At 36.6% G+C, this 18680-nt stretch overlaps 1 protein-coding gene across 10 annotated transcripts in view; it reads right to left on the reverse strand.

The window, feature by feature from the left end:
- The window catches only part of USH2A (usherin), a 373658-nt gene that overhangs the window by 284436 nt on the left and 70542 nt on the right, over window positions 1-18680 (reverse strand). For 9 of the 10 annotated variants that reach the window (XR_013181496.1, XM_077175908.1, XM_077175909.1 and 6 more), the window contains 6 exons: window positions 15181-15344; window positions 11070-11228; window positions 6722-7216; window positions 5021-5293; window positions 2623-2780; window positions 1225-1369 (listed from right to left, as the gene is read on the reverse strand). Coding sequence is in view for 9 of the 10 variants with exons in the window: in XM_077175908.1 (XP_077032023.1) it covers window positions 1225-1369; window positions 2623-2780; window positions 5021-5293; window positions 6722-7216; window positions 11070-11228; window positions 15181-15344 (1394 nt within the window). In the remaining variant the exon portion in view is untranslated. Of the gene's footprint in view, window positions 1-1224; window positions 1370-2622; window positions 2781-5020; window positions 5294-6721; window positions 7217-11065; window positions 11229-15180; window positions 15345-18680 lie in introns of those variants that run through there. The other variant, XM_077175915.1, reaches the window with a different exon arrangement.

Below are 18680 nucleotides of genomic sequence, written 5' to 3' on the forward strand. Positions count from 1 at the left end.
GCAATATCCTAACACCTTAAATAGCACAGCAGAAAATTTCCGATATTTTCCTATGTGAAACAAAATTATGTGAGAGAGATAATTGCAAAGATCATCATCACAACATCCATATGACAACACCACTAATTGCTTAACATTTTTAGTTCTAATTGTTTAACATTTTTAGTTAAGCATTTTAGCTAATATTGTGACATTAAATGTGTTTTAAATTGTAATTTGTAAATTACAATTTAAAATTGTAAATTGTAAATTGTGTTTTAAATGCCTATACTAAAGGAAACCACAATGTTAAGTGGTCAGCTCTCTTCAGTATGTCACATATCATGGGTTTGAGCTGGTATTTATAGTATTAAAGAACCATACTGACTACCTCATTCCATGAATAAAGAGACTTGTAAAGCTGATATCCTAAAAATTTCTCTCTTAAAACCCTCTTGAACCCCTGCTGTCCAATAAGTGAGTTTAGGCCAGTCCTTTCTTCAAAGGAAATACAGGCTTTCTCCATCTCTGTTCTGGACTGATGTGTATTTTCCCCTAAATTTGTAGACAGTACCTTAGAAATCCATGACAATGGTACTGAAATTAACTTGAAGACTGAAAATGCATTAAGGTGCACAGGAACGTATATGCAGTTTCTTTAGCAGTGTTCCCATATATATGTAGATACATACCTACAAAGCAAAATCTCAAATCTCAAGGGCTAAATAAACAAACATTTTCAAAAAAGCAGACCCAGAGCACGTATGTTGCTTTTGACAAGACACTATGTACTTATGTTACTCTTAAAGCCATACAACTTGTCCTGCATGTGAAAAGCAAGGCATTGGCACAGCTGGAACATTTCATATTTCTTGTTATGCAAACACACTCTGAAAAACCCCCAACAACAAATTAACAACTTCTTAGCATCCTGAATGAATGAGTGGATGCAGACACATTTATGTGCCTTCACTTTAAAACAAACATGAATAAAAACCATCATATCATAACTTGCAACTAAGAGAGCAGTACACAAATCCTACTGCCATAGTAGAATACCTTAAACCTCCACTGAAAACATTTTGGGTTTAATCTGTCAAAACAAACAAATAATAATTAAGCAAGTTACCGTGTATTAATACAACACCTACCCCTGCCACTGTGCATCAAACTAGGACCATCATCATGGTATTCATTAGTAAACCATGTGTCAGCTTTGCACTTTGCTACAGATTGTTTCCTTACCAGCTGCCAAGGTTTGCCCCATGCCTGGCTCACTGGTTACACAACCAATTTGATTGCAGAGAGTAACAGTAAAGTTGTACGTCCTGTAAGGTTTTAATCCCGTTGCTACGTAGGAGAGCTCGTGAGCCTCAGCTATATGCAAAACCTGCAAAGCAAACAGATTGGAAGACAACAGTTGGTTAATAATATTTTCATTCCTGTCATTTGATGACATGATCACTAATAAGAAACTTGTCTCTGAACTTGCAGGTTCCTTCACTCAGATGTGAGAAAGCCTGGATAGACCAACTGAGGGAGAGGATTATTTTGGAGAGTCTGAACAAGCTGGGATTTAGGTGATAATACTTCCCATCACACTGTTTTATGAGGTAATAAGCCAGTTCCTGAGTGGATAAATGAGGAAACAAAGTTATTGCCTCATAAAACTGTGTGGTGGTGCAGTTATCACTACAAACAGTGCAGCGACAATTGAGATGACGAAAATGACACTATTAAGTTGTGAAATCTGACCACTATTGAAGGAGTGACATGATTAGGAGGCATTAGGAGGGAGGAGAATAACAAATACCTACAAACACTTGCATCTGCTTTACTTTACCATCAGTATAAGCTATCAATGGGAGGGGAACTGAATAAACTGTAGCATTTTAGACAGCTTTGTTTTCAGATATTTTTTTGCATGAAGAATCTTGCAAGCCAGTGACCAGAAGCAACTGGCATTTATGTATTGTTGTAACAGCCCCGAGAACAGAAGCATCCCCAGCTGATAAACAAATAAATTGAGGCCCATCTGTGGTAATACCAAAAGACAAAATCAGCTCTGAATGAGAAATACAATATGAGAGCACCAGATCCACTCCCATATTCTGATTATGTATCATGTTTCTGTTCATTCCTCAGCTTTCAGCTTACGACTAATGCCATGATATGTTTGTCAAACCCAGTCACTCAAACATTACAACAGTATGCTAAATTCACGTATTTTGACTTTTTAAATCTGTTTCTTTCCAGTATTTTAGGTTTCCTCACTTCAAAAACTCATCCAGACAAGTACCTTTTTAAGGAAAACGTAGATACCTACAGTATATGGCTTTAAGCATATTAGCAAGTACAGCAACAATATGAACCAGTATATACAAATATTAAGGGAATTTAAATTTTGCAGCACAAGCTCATCTGTCCTAATTTTGACTCTGAACTGCTACTGAACACAAGTCAGATGAGAAAGACAGCTTAAAATGCAGATGTAGTACATAGCATTGCATCAAACCTGTAGGTGATCAGAGAACACACAACAAACCAGAGAAAAAAATTCATCACAACACCTCAGAGGACATCAGGTTTTATCAATATTATTATTAACAGTTAGGAAAGACTTAATGTAACTAACAATAATACCTGGGAAAATGGTGGCAAAGACCTTTGTTCATTCATCAAACTGATGCTGTACCCCATCACTTCTCCTCTTGATATATTATCTTCAGGTTTTTCCCATGACACATTAAGGGAATATGGGGAAAGAGGGAATACTGATGGAGATGGCATGAATGCTGGGGCTGAAATAAAGTTAAATTAATAATATTAATAAAGTAAGTGAGCAGTATGTATAATGCAAGCTTCCTCATTGTACTTGCAAAACACCATTTCAGACAATCATTTCCCATTCTAACCTTATTTTCAAGACTAGCTGGAATTTTCACCTTATTTTGGTAAGTACTTCACTCACCATTCTCCTGTTTTCTACTCTGGCTGTGAATGCAGATTAAAACTCTGCCTGTGTCTTCAAAGAAATACTAATCAACACTACAGTCCTATCCCCTGTAGCAGGTAGGAAAGTACATACAAATGAAAAGGCCTTGAAGAAGAACTTCATGCAACATGGGAAAAAACTGATAAAAGCAAAAAGTGTTCAATACTTCAGCATCTTAAAAGCAATTCTGTTTGCTAGGCCAGTTTGAAATTAACATGTCTCTCACTTCTTACAAAACTGTTCCCCTGTCTTCCATAGCAAATCTGTTAAAGGATTGTTTGCACTGCAGTTAAATCCCCACCTGATTCCTCTGTAATAATAGGATACCAACTCACAGCACTTCTGCTACGTACAAACAAGTGCACTAATGGAACTCTTCCCAAATACAATTTAACACTTTTATAACATATAATATTTAGGAACAGATAAGCAAAAAGGCTCATTTTGAAGGAGGAATTAGTTTAGCCTGCTGTTTTGCTGGAACAAATGACTGAGGACATGATTTTCAAGCAAGCACCAAACAAGAGCATAAGTAACATAAGAGAGATGTTTAATTGTTAACCATAGGTTTTATCAATCTGAAAAACCATAGATTTCTACTGAAAGCATTGAAATAAATTGCTGATATTTGACATAATATGTCATGTGGCAAAGCCCTTTTGAAAATCTGAAGGGTCATAATACAAGAGGCTGAGAACTGGTTACACTTTGATAAAAAGGGGCCATATTATGACACTTGGCCTCTATAAAAGCCCATGAAGAGTTGTAAGGAGTTAAAGAGCACAGTTGGCTGTCTCAAATACAAAAGACTTAGCCATGAGATAAGCACCAAAGCAGTGACATGATGGTGTTAGCTCCAGGCCTGGGGCATGAGAGATCTGCTTTGCTCCTTCTGGTTAAAAGCACCCAGATAAGGATTCCCATTTCGGCAAACTGTGTGAATAAGCAACTGCCCGCCCACATATCACCAGTCAAACAAAGATCACCCCAAGTCTTGGGACAGATGGCTTTTGCAAAAACTAAGAATCACTGAAGCTCCCCTGATTATGCTTCTCTGGATACCTGGAACCTGGACTGCAAGATAAGCCACCATCGCAAGAACTTGAGATAAGATAAAGATGGTACTATTGTCCAGATGTTATCTCAGACCCAGCTGGAGGTTTAAAAACCTTGGGAAGTAGAATGTATCACTGATAGTGGACACAAAGAATGCAAGATTTATGGGCCACAACAAATGCCAACTTGGCAACTGTGCTGAAATCAGCTCTGACTGGGTAAAAGGTAAATCCATCAGGAGAGATTGTGACCACCAACCCACAGCCCATCAACCCAAGAAACCCACTGACACCAAAAAAAAGAGAAAGACTGAGACTAATTAGTATTAGAAGCAAGGGAATCCTCTAACCAATAGAATAAGAGAACCCTGTAGCCAATGAGAATTAGTTCTTTTATTTGCTAAAAAGTATAAATAGTGAAAATTTTTGAATGATCTCAGAATCACCACTGAGAAGACCAGAGTGAAGAAGGACCAACAGGACACTGCTGGATCCATGGGGGGTAACTATCTTCTGTTGATCACTCTCTCTCCCCACTGTTTTCCCTTTGTTTCTATCTCTACACCTCACATTTCCTGTTAAATAAAATCCATGTAATTGACTTGGGCATATGGTCTCATTTGAATCCTAATTTGGATAGAGGCATCTCTCACTGGGGTCTCAGAAGAAGTTTCAAGCACTATACTCCTGAAAAGGGAACCCTCTCAAGGTCTTCAAATTAAAACACTGCTTGGTATATTTTGCAATCTTGTAGTTTAAATATAGGGTTAATTGACATGGATTATTTTCCTCAACAACATGATATTATGGTGAAGAAAATGATTTTGCTTTTCATGCTCAGCTCTGAGATCATCTGACCTATCTTTAATTAGTTAAAAATGTGAATTTGTCCCTAGTTAACCATTATTAAACACTTTTATGGAAAATTAAGAATACATGCTAATTACATTTTCCTTTCATTTCTGTCAAATAAATTCAAACCAGTGCTTACCAGCCTCTCCTGTTCGTCCTGATATCCAATCTGAAGATATGCTACCTGCCATGTTTACTGCTAGCACATAAAATTCATACTCTGTGAATGGCTCCAGATCAATGACTGTGGTACTGGTCTGCGGTGGAGCCAAGGCATTTTCATTCTGAGATTCCACAACTGGTTGAGGACTGAGCCATCCACTGCTTTGGAAAATACGAATTTCAGGAGGAAGAAAGTTCCCAGCTGATTTTAATTTTTTCCTCATGTAAAGTTCATATCTTATAATTATACCTAGAGAAAAAGGCCAGGAAAAAAAAGTGAATTTAAATGATATTTGGAGTTCTACTAAAATACCAATTTCTTTTTACTTTTCTTTTCTTTTTTTTTAAGATAAAGAGAACTTTTGAGTGACATTTTAATTATTTTAATGCCAATATTTTAAAACATATTACTGGATATGTACATGTATCTCCTACTGGATAGGAGATACATGTACATCAGTTTTATATCAATGCAAAATTATTATATAGACAGGAAAGCCTCACCACTCTGGAGTAAAAAAACCAATCAGTGTTGTGGCATGAAGCAATACATTATTTAGGCTGGAGGGGGAAAGTAGTTTAACTATAAGATCTTAAGAAATCTTACCAGAGATTTCTTGTAAAGCCAAGAGATAAATGCCATAAAATTTATGCATTTGGGTCTGTATTCATGCACTAAACTGGAGAGGTTGCTTGGGAGAAAGAGCTTTTCTCTTTGTCTTTGGAGAGAACAGGAAATCTGACCAGACATCGAGGCAATATGAGAATATCACTTAAATCTGCTTGGGCTGGCCACCAGATGCATGTCATGGCTATGGACTATGAAGAGTGTATGACACAGGTTGAGGTGACAACAGTAAACATCATGACCTGCATTGTAGAAACTGCCCCTCTAAACACACAGTTATTCTTGTGTGGGCATTCTTCCTATCCAGTCTGGAAAGAGGTGGAAAATTAGATGCTCAAAGTGAAAGCCGAGCTCCCCAAAGACAGACACCCATTCTGTGAACAGATAAAAATGCTTGTTTTCACATGCATAAATACTTGTGCATGTTAGTGCAAGTTCACAAAATTCCATTGCTCACATATTAAAAGATAGTTTTACCAACAAAATTAGTGGTATCACAGAAGTATCCTACAACAGCTGTGTTCTCAGTTTCAAAAACCTAAAATATTATTACACAAGTTAGACCAGCAACTCTTGGCAATCACCTAATCCCTAACAAAGTTATACTGGTAATAGAATTGGCTACTGCACATGACGGATGGTTTCAAAAACAGACTTCTCTGTTAATTCTTAGATTTTTTTCCATAACTGTTATCTGCTTATTTATCTTTTGTCAGGCAATACTACCACATCTGTCTGAACTAAGCAATCTGGCAAATTAGGAAAAAATTCATTTTACTGTAAATGTTTGATTATAAATGTGATTTTTGCTGCAGCAGATGCCACTGAGTGCTAAATCTGGGACCAAACAGTCAGTGGATTTCTGGACTCTGGAAGAATAAAACACAGACTCTGAGGATACACTTAATAGCATATAGGCAAATTAGGAAAATGCCTTACTTCATTTTTCAGTGCATGGTGCATGGACAGGGATATTCTAATGAGATTTGAGGAAATGTTGCTTTTCCCTTGCAAAGACTTTGACTGACAAAAGTAAAGACAATATCCTACCATTTGGCTTCTCAGGTGGTGACCATTCCACAGCCAGTTCTGTTGAGCTGATGGTTTCCACAGTCGGTGGGTGTAGCCCTTCTGGAGGAGCCTGTGCAGTAACTACAGTTACTGGCTGGCTCTTTAAGCAGCCTCCACTAGTACAAGCTTGCACAGAAAAAACATATTTTGTAAATGGAATGAGATTCCAAATAATCGCTGAAGTCTTTAAGCCTTCATACTGACCACAAGGCTGCAGATCAACCGAGCTAGTACAAGTCAAAATGTATTTCTCTATGGGCCCAGAGTCATTGGAGACACTTGTCCAGTAAAGTAAAACAGAGTGGTGACTAACAGGAAAGACAGGATTTAAATCCAAGCTTCCCACAGGTGTCCCAGATTTTGTTCTGTATGTCACTGAGTCACTTCTTGTAAAACCATGAACATTGCTGGCTTGGATATAATAGGAGTAGAAGGTATATGGAGCTAACATGACATCGGTGAAGGTCTGAACACCTGAAACAAACAGGTGAGAAGAAAATTGTATCAATCTAACACATTAAAAACAATCTTAATTGCTATACCTAAATTCTGTCCAGCTCTAATCCAATACATATTTATGCCTGTCCACATGACCTTCTTGAGATTATAAACATTGCAACTTCTCAGGTTTTTTTAGCAGGAAAAAAGGTCCCCTTTATCCTTTATAATCTTCCCCTGCACATTAGCATCATTAGAGAAATTATTTTTCCACTGAACTTCTAGTTCCTGCTTTAATCATGAAAATTAATACAATTATCTTCTCATTCCTCTTTTTCTTCAAAATAATTATTTCAAATGTAAATCAGCATCAATATTAGAGAATATAATTAAGGAAAAAACCCCAAACCATTGTGCAAACTTTCAGACCTCTTTTTTTGATTAATTTGATGGCATAAGACCAAATATTTCAACTTTGTGTGCTTTCACTTCCTCATTTCTACAACAATGCCTAAAACCTCATTTGAAAAGCATTTGATCTTGGATAAGGAGTGAAACAAAAGTGCAAAGAATTATTAAAAAGGTATATACAAAGCTTATATTTACCTTCCTCCCCCCAGCTTGTCCCAGAAAATGGGCCCCTGGCCAGGTAATAATTGGGATGGACTCCATGATTCACGGAAGGTGGATCATATATATCTTTATTAGAAACCCATTGCTCTTTTACAAACAGTTATGATACAGCTGGACCTTATTGGTCCTCCAATCCAAGCACCATCACCATTGGCTAATTAAGAAACCACCCTTTGATAAACAAATCTCCATAACACATTCCACATGTTGACAATACCAGCAAGTGAAGATTAAGAATTGTTTTCCATTATTTTCTCTGATCTCCTCACAGACTTTTCCCAGCACTATGCCTGAGAAAGTTATCTGTTGCTCTCTGTGACCAGAGAGCTGCTGCCACACCTACTTTCCATTATTCTTAGTTAGTAGTTTTTTTAGCATCTTTATAGTACCAATTGCCATTAATTGCTCCTGTGCATATCCCAGAAGCAGTTACACATCTTAGTCATCACAGCACAGTATGAATTTATGTACAACCACAACACCCTACATTCTTTGGCCTTAAGAAATAGTTAACATTGACTAATATATTATGTGTCAGAGCACAGATACGCATAAACTTTTGCAAAGCAAATGAAGTGGCGGCCGAAGCTATTTCTGCATTCTCTCTGTACATCCACACTGGCAAGCCAGCACTGCCCTGATTACAACTTAAAGAAGAGAACCACAAAACTCTGAGTATTGCTAGATATTCAACCTTTGATATTGTAGCACAAAAGTAGCAGATCAGCCCAGTAATTGCCTACAGTACTTAACTCCTTATAGCAATCACAACATTATCACTGGAGTCCAGCAATAATGAGACCACGTTACGTCATCTTCAGACCTTGCAAACCATGGTACTTCAGGCAGGGCTGGGGAACAGCTGCCAGCTGAACAGTGGGCTGCTGAGACCTCCTTGAGTGCTAGTAGTGAGCAGCAGAAGATGCAGCAGGATCTCCCCTGCACTTGGCACTGGTGAGGCTCCATCTCAAATCCTGTGCCCCATTCTGAGCCCCCACTACAAGGAAGTCATTGAGGTGCTGGAGCATGTCCAGAGAAGGGCAGTGGAGCTGGTGAAGAGTCAGGAGCACAAGTCCTGTGAGGAGCTGCTGAGGGAGTTTGGGTTGTTCAGTCTGAAGAAAAGGAGACTCAGGAGAGACCTTATCCCTCTCTAAAACTTCCTGAAAGGAGGTTGTAGCCTGAGGGCCAGGCTCTTCTCTCAAGTAAGAGGATGACAGGAAATGACCTCAAGTTGTGCTAGAGAAGGTTGGGTATTTGGTATAAGGAGATTAGATATTAGGAAAAAATTATTCATGGTAAGGGTGGTCAGGCTTTGGAATGAGCTGTCTAGCAGTCTGGTAGACTCAAGATGTCTGGAAGTATTCAAAAAAAAGATGTAGTACTTGAAGACATGGCTTAGAGGTGACATGGCAGTGCTGGATTCATCACTTGACTTAATGATCTTAGAGGTCTTTTCCATCCTTAATGAGTTTATGATTTTGTATTTAGTTACATTTATAAGTAATTAGAAAAAAACTTAATTTGGAGTTAAAATTGTTAGTAACTCTGGGGTTTTTTTCACATTTTAGAGCGAGTAGGTAATTTTATCCTCAAGACAAAGACTATCTGGGAAACCTGAGGCTGAGGTTTTCCAGAACAGTTAAGAAAACACTGTTTTAATTGGGCATTCTGCAATATTATCATCCAGGTCACCAAGCTGATTATTATTAATTTTCCTTGGGAAGTTCAATTTTTTTATAAAGCCCTAATTTAGCCATAAGATAATGTTAATCCAGTTGTACATTCACCTCATGAGCATTACAAATTCCAAACTATACTAAGAAAAAAATAGCATTAGGAAACATTCTGTCAGCATTACCAATGTATTTTTTTAATATCCAAACATGAGTAGATGATTTAATATCACTAATCAGGGGGATTTCCAGGAAATGTCAAAAATGCCTTTTGAAACTTTTAAGAAGATAATGTTTTGTTAAATTGAAACATGTTAATGTCTCTTTATCCAGTTAATTACGTCCACAATTTTTTTGCTTTCTGCAAAGTAGAGGGAAAGAAATGTAGGTAGAATAATGAAATACCATCCTCAACAATGCACTGTTTCAAATACATTACTAAATAGATGTATAACAATGAAATATCATAGCTTTTCTTTTAAAATTCTTTTTTTTTACTAAACTTAGGCCTTTAAACCAAATTAAGGTGTTGGAATATTCTCTATTAGTTCTCTACACTTTTTAATATTTCTTTCTCTCAATCACTTCATCTCGTGCTTACATGGGGTCACATACCTTTCCTCACAGTATGTACTGCAGAGTGCCCAAAGTCACAACATAAGCCACATAGTAATGAACTGTAACACTGCAGCATGAACCATAACATAGAAATGTGAGGTGCATTCCAAAGGTTCTTGGCTTCCACTGAAAAACAGCTTTTTTTTTTTTTTCTCTCCCCTCCAGGGTACACACCAACAACTAGAGAGACTCAACTTCTGCAAAACATTAATGCTGCATTGGTAAGAAACTGCAACAAACTAAAGAGGCTCCTAGAACAGAGGTCAAACCGTAGTGGCATTAAACCAGACTCATCCTCTTAAAAAACCACTTGTGTGCCATGTATACATACAAACAGTATCCAAATCCATCTCCTTTCCTTTGATAAGTGGATCAATATTAGCACAAAATGGCCTTTTCAGCTTGGACAGAGTGTCGAATCCTTTAGGACTGCCTTCTGAGGATCCCTTGGCAAGCCTCAACATGAGAGAAGTGGTGCTGCTAAAGACAAATCAGGAGCTACAGTGATAGCTAAACAGAAGGTGCTAAAAGTTAGAGGCCACAAAAAGCTTTCCTATCTGTTAACAGTTTAAAACCAAGAAGATGAAAAAAGAAGTTTAAGCATATTATGGTCTCTTCTGTTCACCCTAATTCTTTATATGTGACATTGACTCATAGGTTTTGGCATCTGTGTATATTTTCAATAAATACTTTTGGTAAGTTAATTTTAAAGTTTTTCAGATTAAAAAGTAAAATAGTTATCATCCATTTTGGGTGATTCCATTTGCCAGATTTTAGACTAAGTTATTCATTCCTTTCAAGCAAAACTAGTAACACAGAACAATACCTCATTAAAGGGAAACAGGATAATATATTCAAAACAACTGAGAATGATAACGACAGGAATGAGAAATAGCCAAGAAGCACCACATATAGATACAGATATATACACACAAATACAAAATCTTTGATGCAGCCTTACTTACTATAAGGATGGTAGTCTTCAGTAGTATAAATTTCTTCCTCATCCCTATACAGCTGGTAAATAAGCCAGTTAGAATTTGGAGAGTCAGGGGAACTCCATGAAAGATTGATAGCAGAGGAATTGAGAACTTCTCCTGTTGGAGGAGGTTGCTGGAAAGGAGCTAAAACATACACAAAAACTGAGGATGTAAAAATCAAGGTAATCAATAATCATACAAATTTAGAGAAAAATGCAAAGAAACTGCTGAGCATTCTTCATCCAAAAAAACCCTTTGAGTAAATGTACAGTCACCAGGGCAAGACACTAATAGACTACACCAACCCATCCAAATGCTCTTCAACAACACTTTTTATCCATGAAAAAAGTGTATATATTTAAACAAATTATGAATAAACTTAATCCCCCTTTCCACCCCAAAATAAAGCAAGTGTTTTCCAAACAGGTGGGGTTTCTTTTAAATGTATTTCAAGATCTTTATAAAACAAGAACTTATTTATATGGTTGCTTTATTGAAGTTTCTACTTCAATTAGGATCTATTTTTTCAGAGGATTCATTCCATTTTAGCACAGACCAGGCATAAACTCCTCAAGTAAAATACAAATGGAAAGTCCAACTAAGTCCAGATTTTACTGAAGTGTTAAAATAAGCTTACTTCATATAATGAAATCACAAAAACATAAAGGGCAAAATTTTTAAGTTTATTTAGGTAATTGGCTTCCATTTGTTTCCCGTGAAATTCAAATCCATGAGACTAAGGTATCTAACATTTTAAGAAATCAGCTTGACATGTTAATTTGCCAAAATTTGACTCTCCTACTACCTCTACTGACTTTGAAACATGTGTTACTTTATTGCACTAGGATCAATAAAGAGAAAAACAAACTTGAAGTTCAAAAGCCAAGTGCCTCACATTTTAAGGAAGAGCATTCAAAATCTCTCCTATGGCTCTTTTGTCATCCAAATGTGTAATCATGGTCCTACCTAAGATAATAGCTAATACTCAGAAATTAAACTTTATATACATATATACACACATGTTAACATAAACATATGTTTTGATGGATGGACTCTATTATCTCAAAGGTCCCTTCCAACCTAGATGATTCCATGATTCTATATTTATGTTATTATTCAGGTCAGAGCATGAGTCCACAGCTTGCTGTAGGACCTCCAGTAATCCAGTTACACTGAGGAAAGCCCTACTCTCTGTCCCTTACACCATGCATCAGCACAGACCAAGACAGGTCTGTTTTGGCAGATAGTAACTGCCATCAAAGGCAGACTGTGCCATTTCCCTATCCTCTTCACCAAGGGAGTGTGGATGTAGAGGAAAACATTTTTCTCAAGGAATGAGAATAGTCCAGGGCAGCACAGAAATCAGCGCATGGAGTAAGGTACCAGGAGCTAGATTCAGAACCACCCAATTAACTTCCTTCCCCTACATTAAGTATTATAGGAGAACATCAAGATTTGAAGCATGGATTTTATTCTCTTCTTTTATAAACTATCATCCTCTTCATTATGTGGATATTTGCTCTGTACCACCAAAAGTTAATTACTAAAATCTGTTCAGCCAAGCTAACAAGAGACAAGAAGCAAAGAATGAAGCTGCAGACAGAAAATGTCATGAGGACCTCAAGCCACACAAGTGATAGATGTAGAGACTTAGACCAAAATCAGTGGGCACACTATATACAGGTTTTTAATACAAATCTGGAAATTGAGATGAAGCTTTTTATTTAGAGGAAGATAACGGAAAGCCATGCTTCTACTGCAGTCTCTCAGCCAAGAAATAGCACAAAATATTTCTAGAATTCATTGGATTGAACTGAACATAATCATCATCTCCCCTTAAAATGCATAGGTTGTTCTGATGCCAATCTACAACTTTTGAGTTCATCTCACTTAGGAAGTAAATGTATGCTAAAGTTTCTACAGGAGTAAAGTTTGAGAATCAGAGGAAACAAGTGCTCCTAAATTCCTTTGGCATTTAAAAGAATTTCTCTCCATGTAATATATACTTACAAGACCTGAGAAATTACAGCAATTTACCAGCATCACCTTCATTCTCCACTGGCAGTCTCACACTATTGCATATTGCTTCCAGAGGTTTGCTGGTTTAAATTTTAAATAGTAAGCAAAGTACTTTATTGTACATTTTTGTGCAGCATCTAAGATACTGTTAAGAAGAAAAATTGCTAAAGAAAAAAGTCTTTTCCTTAAAGAACACTAATGGACAGTAACAGCAACTTCCTTTTGCTTCCCTTGGCAAAGACTTATAACCAGTAATGAATGTGTCAACAAAATACTGTTCTGCAATGAAAATAACTACAAATGCCAAGCCAGGCAAAGCTCCACATGTGTGCAACAAGTTCAAATATTTTGGTATGAATAACCAAAAGACTCCAATTGCTATATCCTCTATGTCCAGAAGAGGACTCCGCTTGTCATTTAGAATACTGCCTGATGTACTTTTGTCTAAGTAAAATCTATTATATTATTTCTCTATGTAATACTATTATTAATCAATTTTATAGTTAAATTGCTATTGACCTTTATCCAATGTGTATCTCAACACAAATAAGTAGGGTGGCTTATGTTTGTAAAGCACTTTGAAGATGAACAGCATCATAAAAGTGCCATGTATTATTATTATTACACATTCAGTTGAAACATCTTACATTTTTTAAAGAAACAACGAGCTAATCAACTGCCTGAACAATGAATAGATACTGTGCTTTTTAGAGAAGAGTATGGGGAAAAAGGAATCAAAACTATTTAAATACTTCCAAACTTTGAGAAAAGCTAAAAAAAATTGTCTTTGGAAATAAATCATTCTCTATAGGATATTTATGACCATTTTTAATGCCATGCATTCTACAATGCATATTATTTGAAATTTAAAGTGATTTACAATTAAATACAAATACAAACTGATAGCTGTCTCTACCTGTAATTACTTTGTGCATTTACATCTCTGCTTGCAAATCTATGATTTTCACATATCACAGTTATGAATATCATATAAATATCCATGTAGAACACACAAAGAAATATTTTTTTGAGGGAAGATCCAGAAGCATATTCCAGAGATAACTTGGGAATGTCTAACCCTGCTGTTGCATTACACATGGCTACCTGAGCTAGCTCTCACAGTATGACCAGTGTGACCATTATTAATTAGGCCTGCTGACAAAAATGTCCAGCTAGCACCTGCAGAGTTCCTCACTCATTGCTTTCAGGACTTCCAAGGCTGGGCTGTTAACTGTGTTTGGCAGTAAGGTGTGCCACACAGCTTTTCCAGAGTGACCTGAGCTCCTTCCCACATGGTTTGGCATTGCATAGCATGATGCCCTCAAAACCCATGTCTGAACATTGACCCAAAGACAACTTAAGTACTGAATTTTCTTATTACATATACTTTTGCCTTTTCTTCTTTAATAACTCCGCCAGCTTGGAGACTGTGTGCTGGTGATCTTGATATCCAGATGTTCCACTGCAATTTGTTTCATTACAATTCATGATTTGACCCTCAATATAGCATTGACCCCACTTCACACATGCCAATTTATGATGCTTTGTTTACATCACATCACATATTTTCCCAAAGTGACTGAAAAAGTGCCCCAAGAGGAGAAAGGCAAAGCTACAATGCACTGAGGAGAACATTTGGAATTAATCACATGGGGAAGTTTTTCAAAAGACCTTCTGTTCTTCAGACCTTCTGAAGGCAGGTGTCCTGCCTCCTGTCAGTGGCAGGAAAGGGGGCTAAGCTGTAAGTTGTACAAATGCTGTTGCATTCTTGACTAAAAGATGAACTCTAGATTAGTCACTACAAAGAAAATGTGCAAGGAAACTATGGGCTGTTGCTTGTAGTTTAACCCTTATCCCCTGGGTTAAACTACAAGCCTAAGGTGTGTATGACACAAAGGATTCTGCACATGTCTCTAGAAAACAATCCTACAATACAGTAAAAATCACTCAAACTTCAGTCACCCTATATTTGGAGGTGGGGAGGGAATAATTTACTGCTGACCTAATTCAATACTCACTAAATCAATTAAAAACTTTAATTTGAAAGACATGCTTTTAAGACCTAACATCCACTTACTTTTACTGCAGCCAAAGAGGTTGTGGACATCCAAATTACTGGCGTCGGGAACACAGTTGTCACATTTCAAGCCAGTTACAAATTGTTTACAAACACACTGTCCAGTAACAAGATGACAAGTCCCACTAATGGCTCCTGCAGGATGACAATTACAGTGCTGACATCTATAAACAAAAACAAATCAAGGAAGTCATCAACACACATCAACACTTCAGTTAAGCACAGTAGGGTTTTGTTTAAAAGATTCTTGGGCAACATAATTAAAACATCATAAACAGTTCAGTAGTCTGAAACAGAGCAGAAAATCTATTAGTCTGATTAAAAAAACTTACAAAAAAGTATTTCTGGCAGCGAAATGTTTATAAAAATAAATATCTCACTGCCAGAATAATATTCTAATTTATATAAAAATGGCTTAGAATTAAAGAGCTTTTATATATATTGATCCATACACAAACTGGACAATAATGTTCAGTAATAACCACATTATGCACTCAATCTTACATTCTTACTCACACAACCTTTCTTGAGAGCTGCAGAGTTCAGTGATACATACGTAACCAGCTGAAGAGGCTCCTGCACAAAAGAGGCAACCTTCTACCTCAGGGAAAACTATGCTTTAGTTGGAAAAAAGAAATCAACTGATAATTTCTTGCCCCCAAAGGCAACTTAAGGTTGAAAAAAATTACATGCTGTGAATAAAGGAGAATGAATGGTGACCAAAACTGAGAGGAAAAAAACAGACTAAAACAGTGACAGGAAAAAAAACAGCAAAAATACTAATATTCTAACAGAAAGCACAATGTTTTTGGAGCCTGAAGGACAAAATTTGAAATAATTACACTGAATAATTAATTAAATCTACAAGTAAATTATTTTTAAATTAAAAAGAACAAAAAAAATAAAAGCACTGGCATCACACAAATGCCACGCTTCAATTCTGTAAATCTCTCTAGCACCAGTAAAATACTTTCAGGATTAATTTATCCTTTGGCTTTTGCATGTGAAACCTCTTGTGATCAATTCACTCTTCACCTGATACACCATTTCCCCACTAACACAAATTTATAGCATGGATACCGATGTCAGATTGTACAAATATTCAAAGAGTTTGAACACATCAGAAATTAAGCAAAGCAAATTACTACAAATACTGTAATGCTACCCCTTGCAATACAGCCTGCCATTATTACTCATAACAAAGTCAACAATGGCAAATTAAACTTCCCACTTTAGATTCTAATTTCACTATATTTTAATTGCTGCAGACTAAAAGAGATCTGAAAAGCCATGGCCGGGGAAACAGGTGGGAAGGTGCACTGCAGCTAAAACGTGCTGGGAAGTCTGCACTTCCCTCCCCTTGTACTGAGCCGCAAAACTCCAGTCCTCAGGGCATAAGCAACATCAGCCTCAAGGGAATTTTAAATTACTCCAGATGCCAGGTCCCAAGGTGATGAAGCAGCAAAAAGAAGACTCCAGAGAAGTCCAAGGCAGTCATGCTCTGCCCCCTTTATTCTGCTAACCCTAAGACTAAACAAGAGTCAATTTATATTTGGCTGATCTTTCCTTGGCCAATTTCACCAGACCTCAGGAAATATGTGGTGATGCCCTTACACAAGTTACTTTGCCATCTTCCCAGTCACCATCATCACACCTTGGTCTGTGTCTCCTACTATCTTCATGAAAGCAGAAAAAAACTGAGTTCAATCATGCTTTAGGTATCAGCTTTTTAAGGCAAGGGAGAGAGGAGGGGAAGGTGGAAACTGTTTTCACATTAGGACACTAAAATTCAGGTCAATAATCAGTGAAATAGGCATTAAATGTGACAGATTTTTAAACAAGCTTAAGGAAACTCTTCACATACATTTTCTGCCTATCGCAGAGCTCTCTGTATTAGAGTTCCTTTACTCCACAGCAGCTCGTGCTGTGTGATCTCCTGGGGAATCATTCAACACCCTTAAAAAGGCTGATAAAAGCTAAAGCTGCAAAATAAGCTGCAAATTTTTTTTATGGACTAATATCCTTTTGAGAATAAATAAAATACATTCTCTCTTGGAAGCCACTATACTGCAGTTCGCTCTCTTTTACAGTCAAGAAAAAAGGGCAATTTTTTCAAAAGTCTTTTCATCTACAGACAGTGCAACCAAATCCCCCTTTAAATAGAGGTTTTGTTTAGAGTACTTTAACTAAACCCAGTTAAGTTACAAAAAAAAAATTGCTCAGTAAGACAGTATTTTATTATTATTTCATAATTTCATTACATACTGATTATTTAGTAGGGGGAGATGTTAACAAAAGTTTCTTGATAGATAAACAGAGAAAGACAAGCTTCTCCTATTGCTCCTGTATATTGTTGCACCTCTTATGAATAAGGGTCTCCTGATTATTCTAGTTTTGATTACCATTCACACATGACAATCACACTCAACACCCATATAGTCACAGTGATAGTTCTCAGCCTGGCAGGGTGGGACTGTTCCTTTCTCCTTGTTGCATTTTTCTTCTAGGAAAAGTGTAGGCTCCCTACCTTCACCTATACTGAATGAGGCTCCTCATCCTGCAAATAACAGCAGATATTTCACCATATTCTGCTCAACGGGATTACACATTATTTCTTTGTAATCACATGCATCATGTTCTTTAACTGCAAAAAACTAGAACTGGATTTATTGTTAGGCATAGTTCATGCTTTTCAGTCAGAATTAAGGATTCAGTCAATTATGGATTTTCAAGAAAAAATCCAATTCTTTTAAAAGATAAGTAACTTTTAATCATATGAAAAATATTTGCAGTATTCTTGTCAAATGCTACTTTTTCCAGGTACTCTATGTCAAACATATATGAGTTTTATTAAAACAGAATTATATATAATCAAGGAAAACAGACTTTTAAAACATGGAAAGAGAAATGTCATGCCAAGATGAATTGTGATATTGATTTTCTGAGGATAAATGGTTTTTGTAATATTAATATAGAGAAACCTTTATTACATTGACTCTCTAGGTGCAGTTAGAGCCTCTCCAGCAATCTGTTTAAAATCTTCATTTTTCATCCTTATGGGAAAACCTCACTTGCTAAATGGATTTCATAAACAGTAATCTGTCAAGATATATATATAAATAGATAAACAATTTGTGATGTTCATTGACCAGTTCATTATAGTAAACAATACAGAGGTAAAGGATTTCAAATGTGTACAGATGCTCACAACCATTACAGACCTGCTCAGATTGCTGTAAACACTCAGTATTCCTAATTTCTTAAAAGCCAAGAAATTTTTCGTGCTTCATAACCTGAAATGCATTAAAGAATATGGAGTTCCTGTTTTATCTCAAAAACAGCACAAAAGAAATCAGCTCACATATGCATTCAGAGTGGGAGAATTTTAAAGCCTCACAATCTCTGTGTATCACAGTTTCTGCTTCTTTTGTGCTACTGTACAAAGACAGATATGTCTTTGCCACTACAGATAGCTCACATCCTTTTCTGTCCTTAAAAGA

Source organism: Agelaius phoeniceus, chromosome 3 (assembly GCF_051311805.1).
Source record: "Agelaius phoeniceus isolate bAgePho1 chromosome 3, bAgePho1.hap1, whole genome shotgun sequence".
In the NCBI taxonomy this organism is placed as follows: Eukaryota; Metazoa; Chordata; class Aves; order Passeriformes; family Icteridae; genus Agelaius; species Agelaius phoeniceus.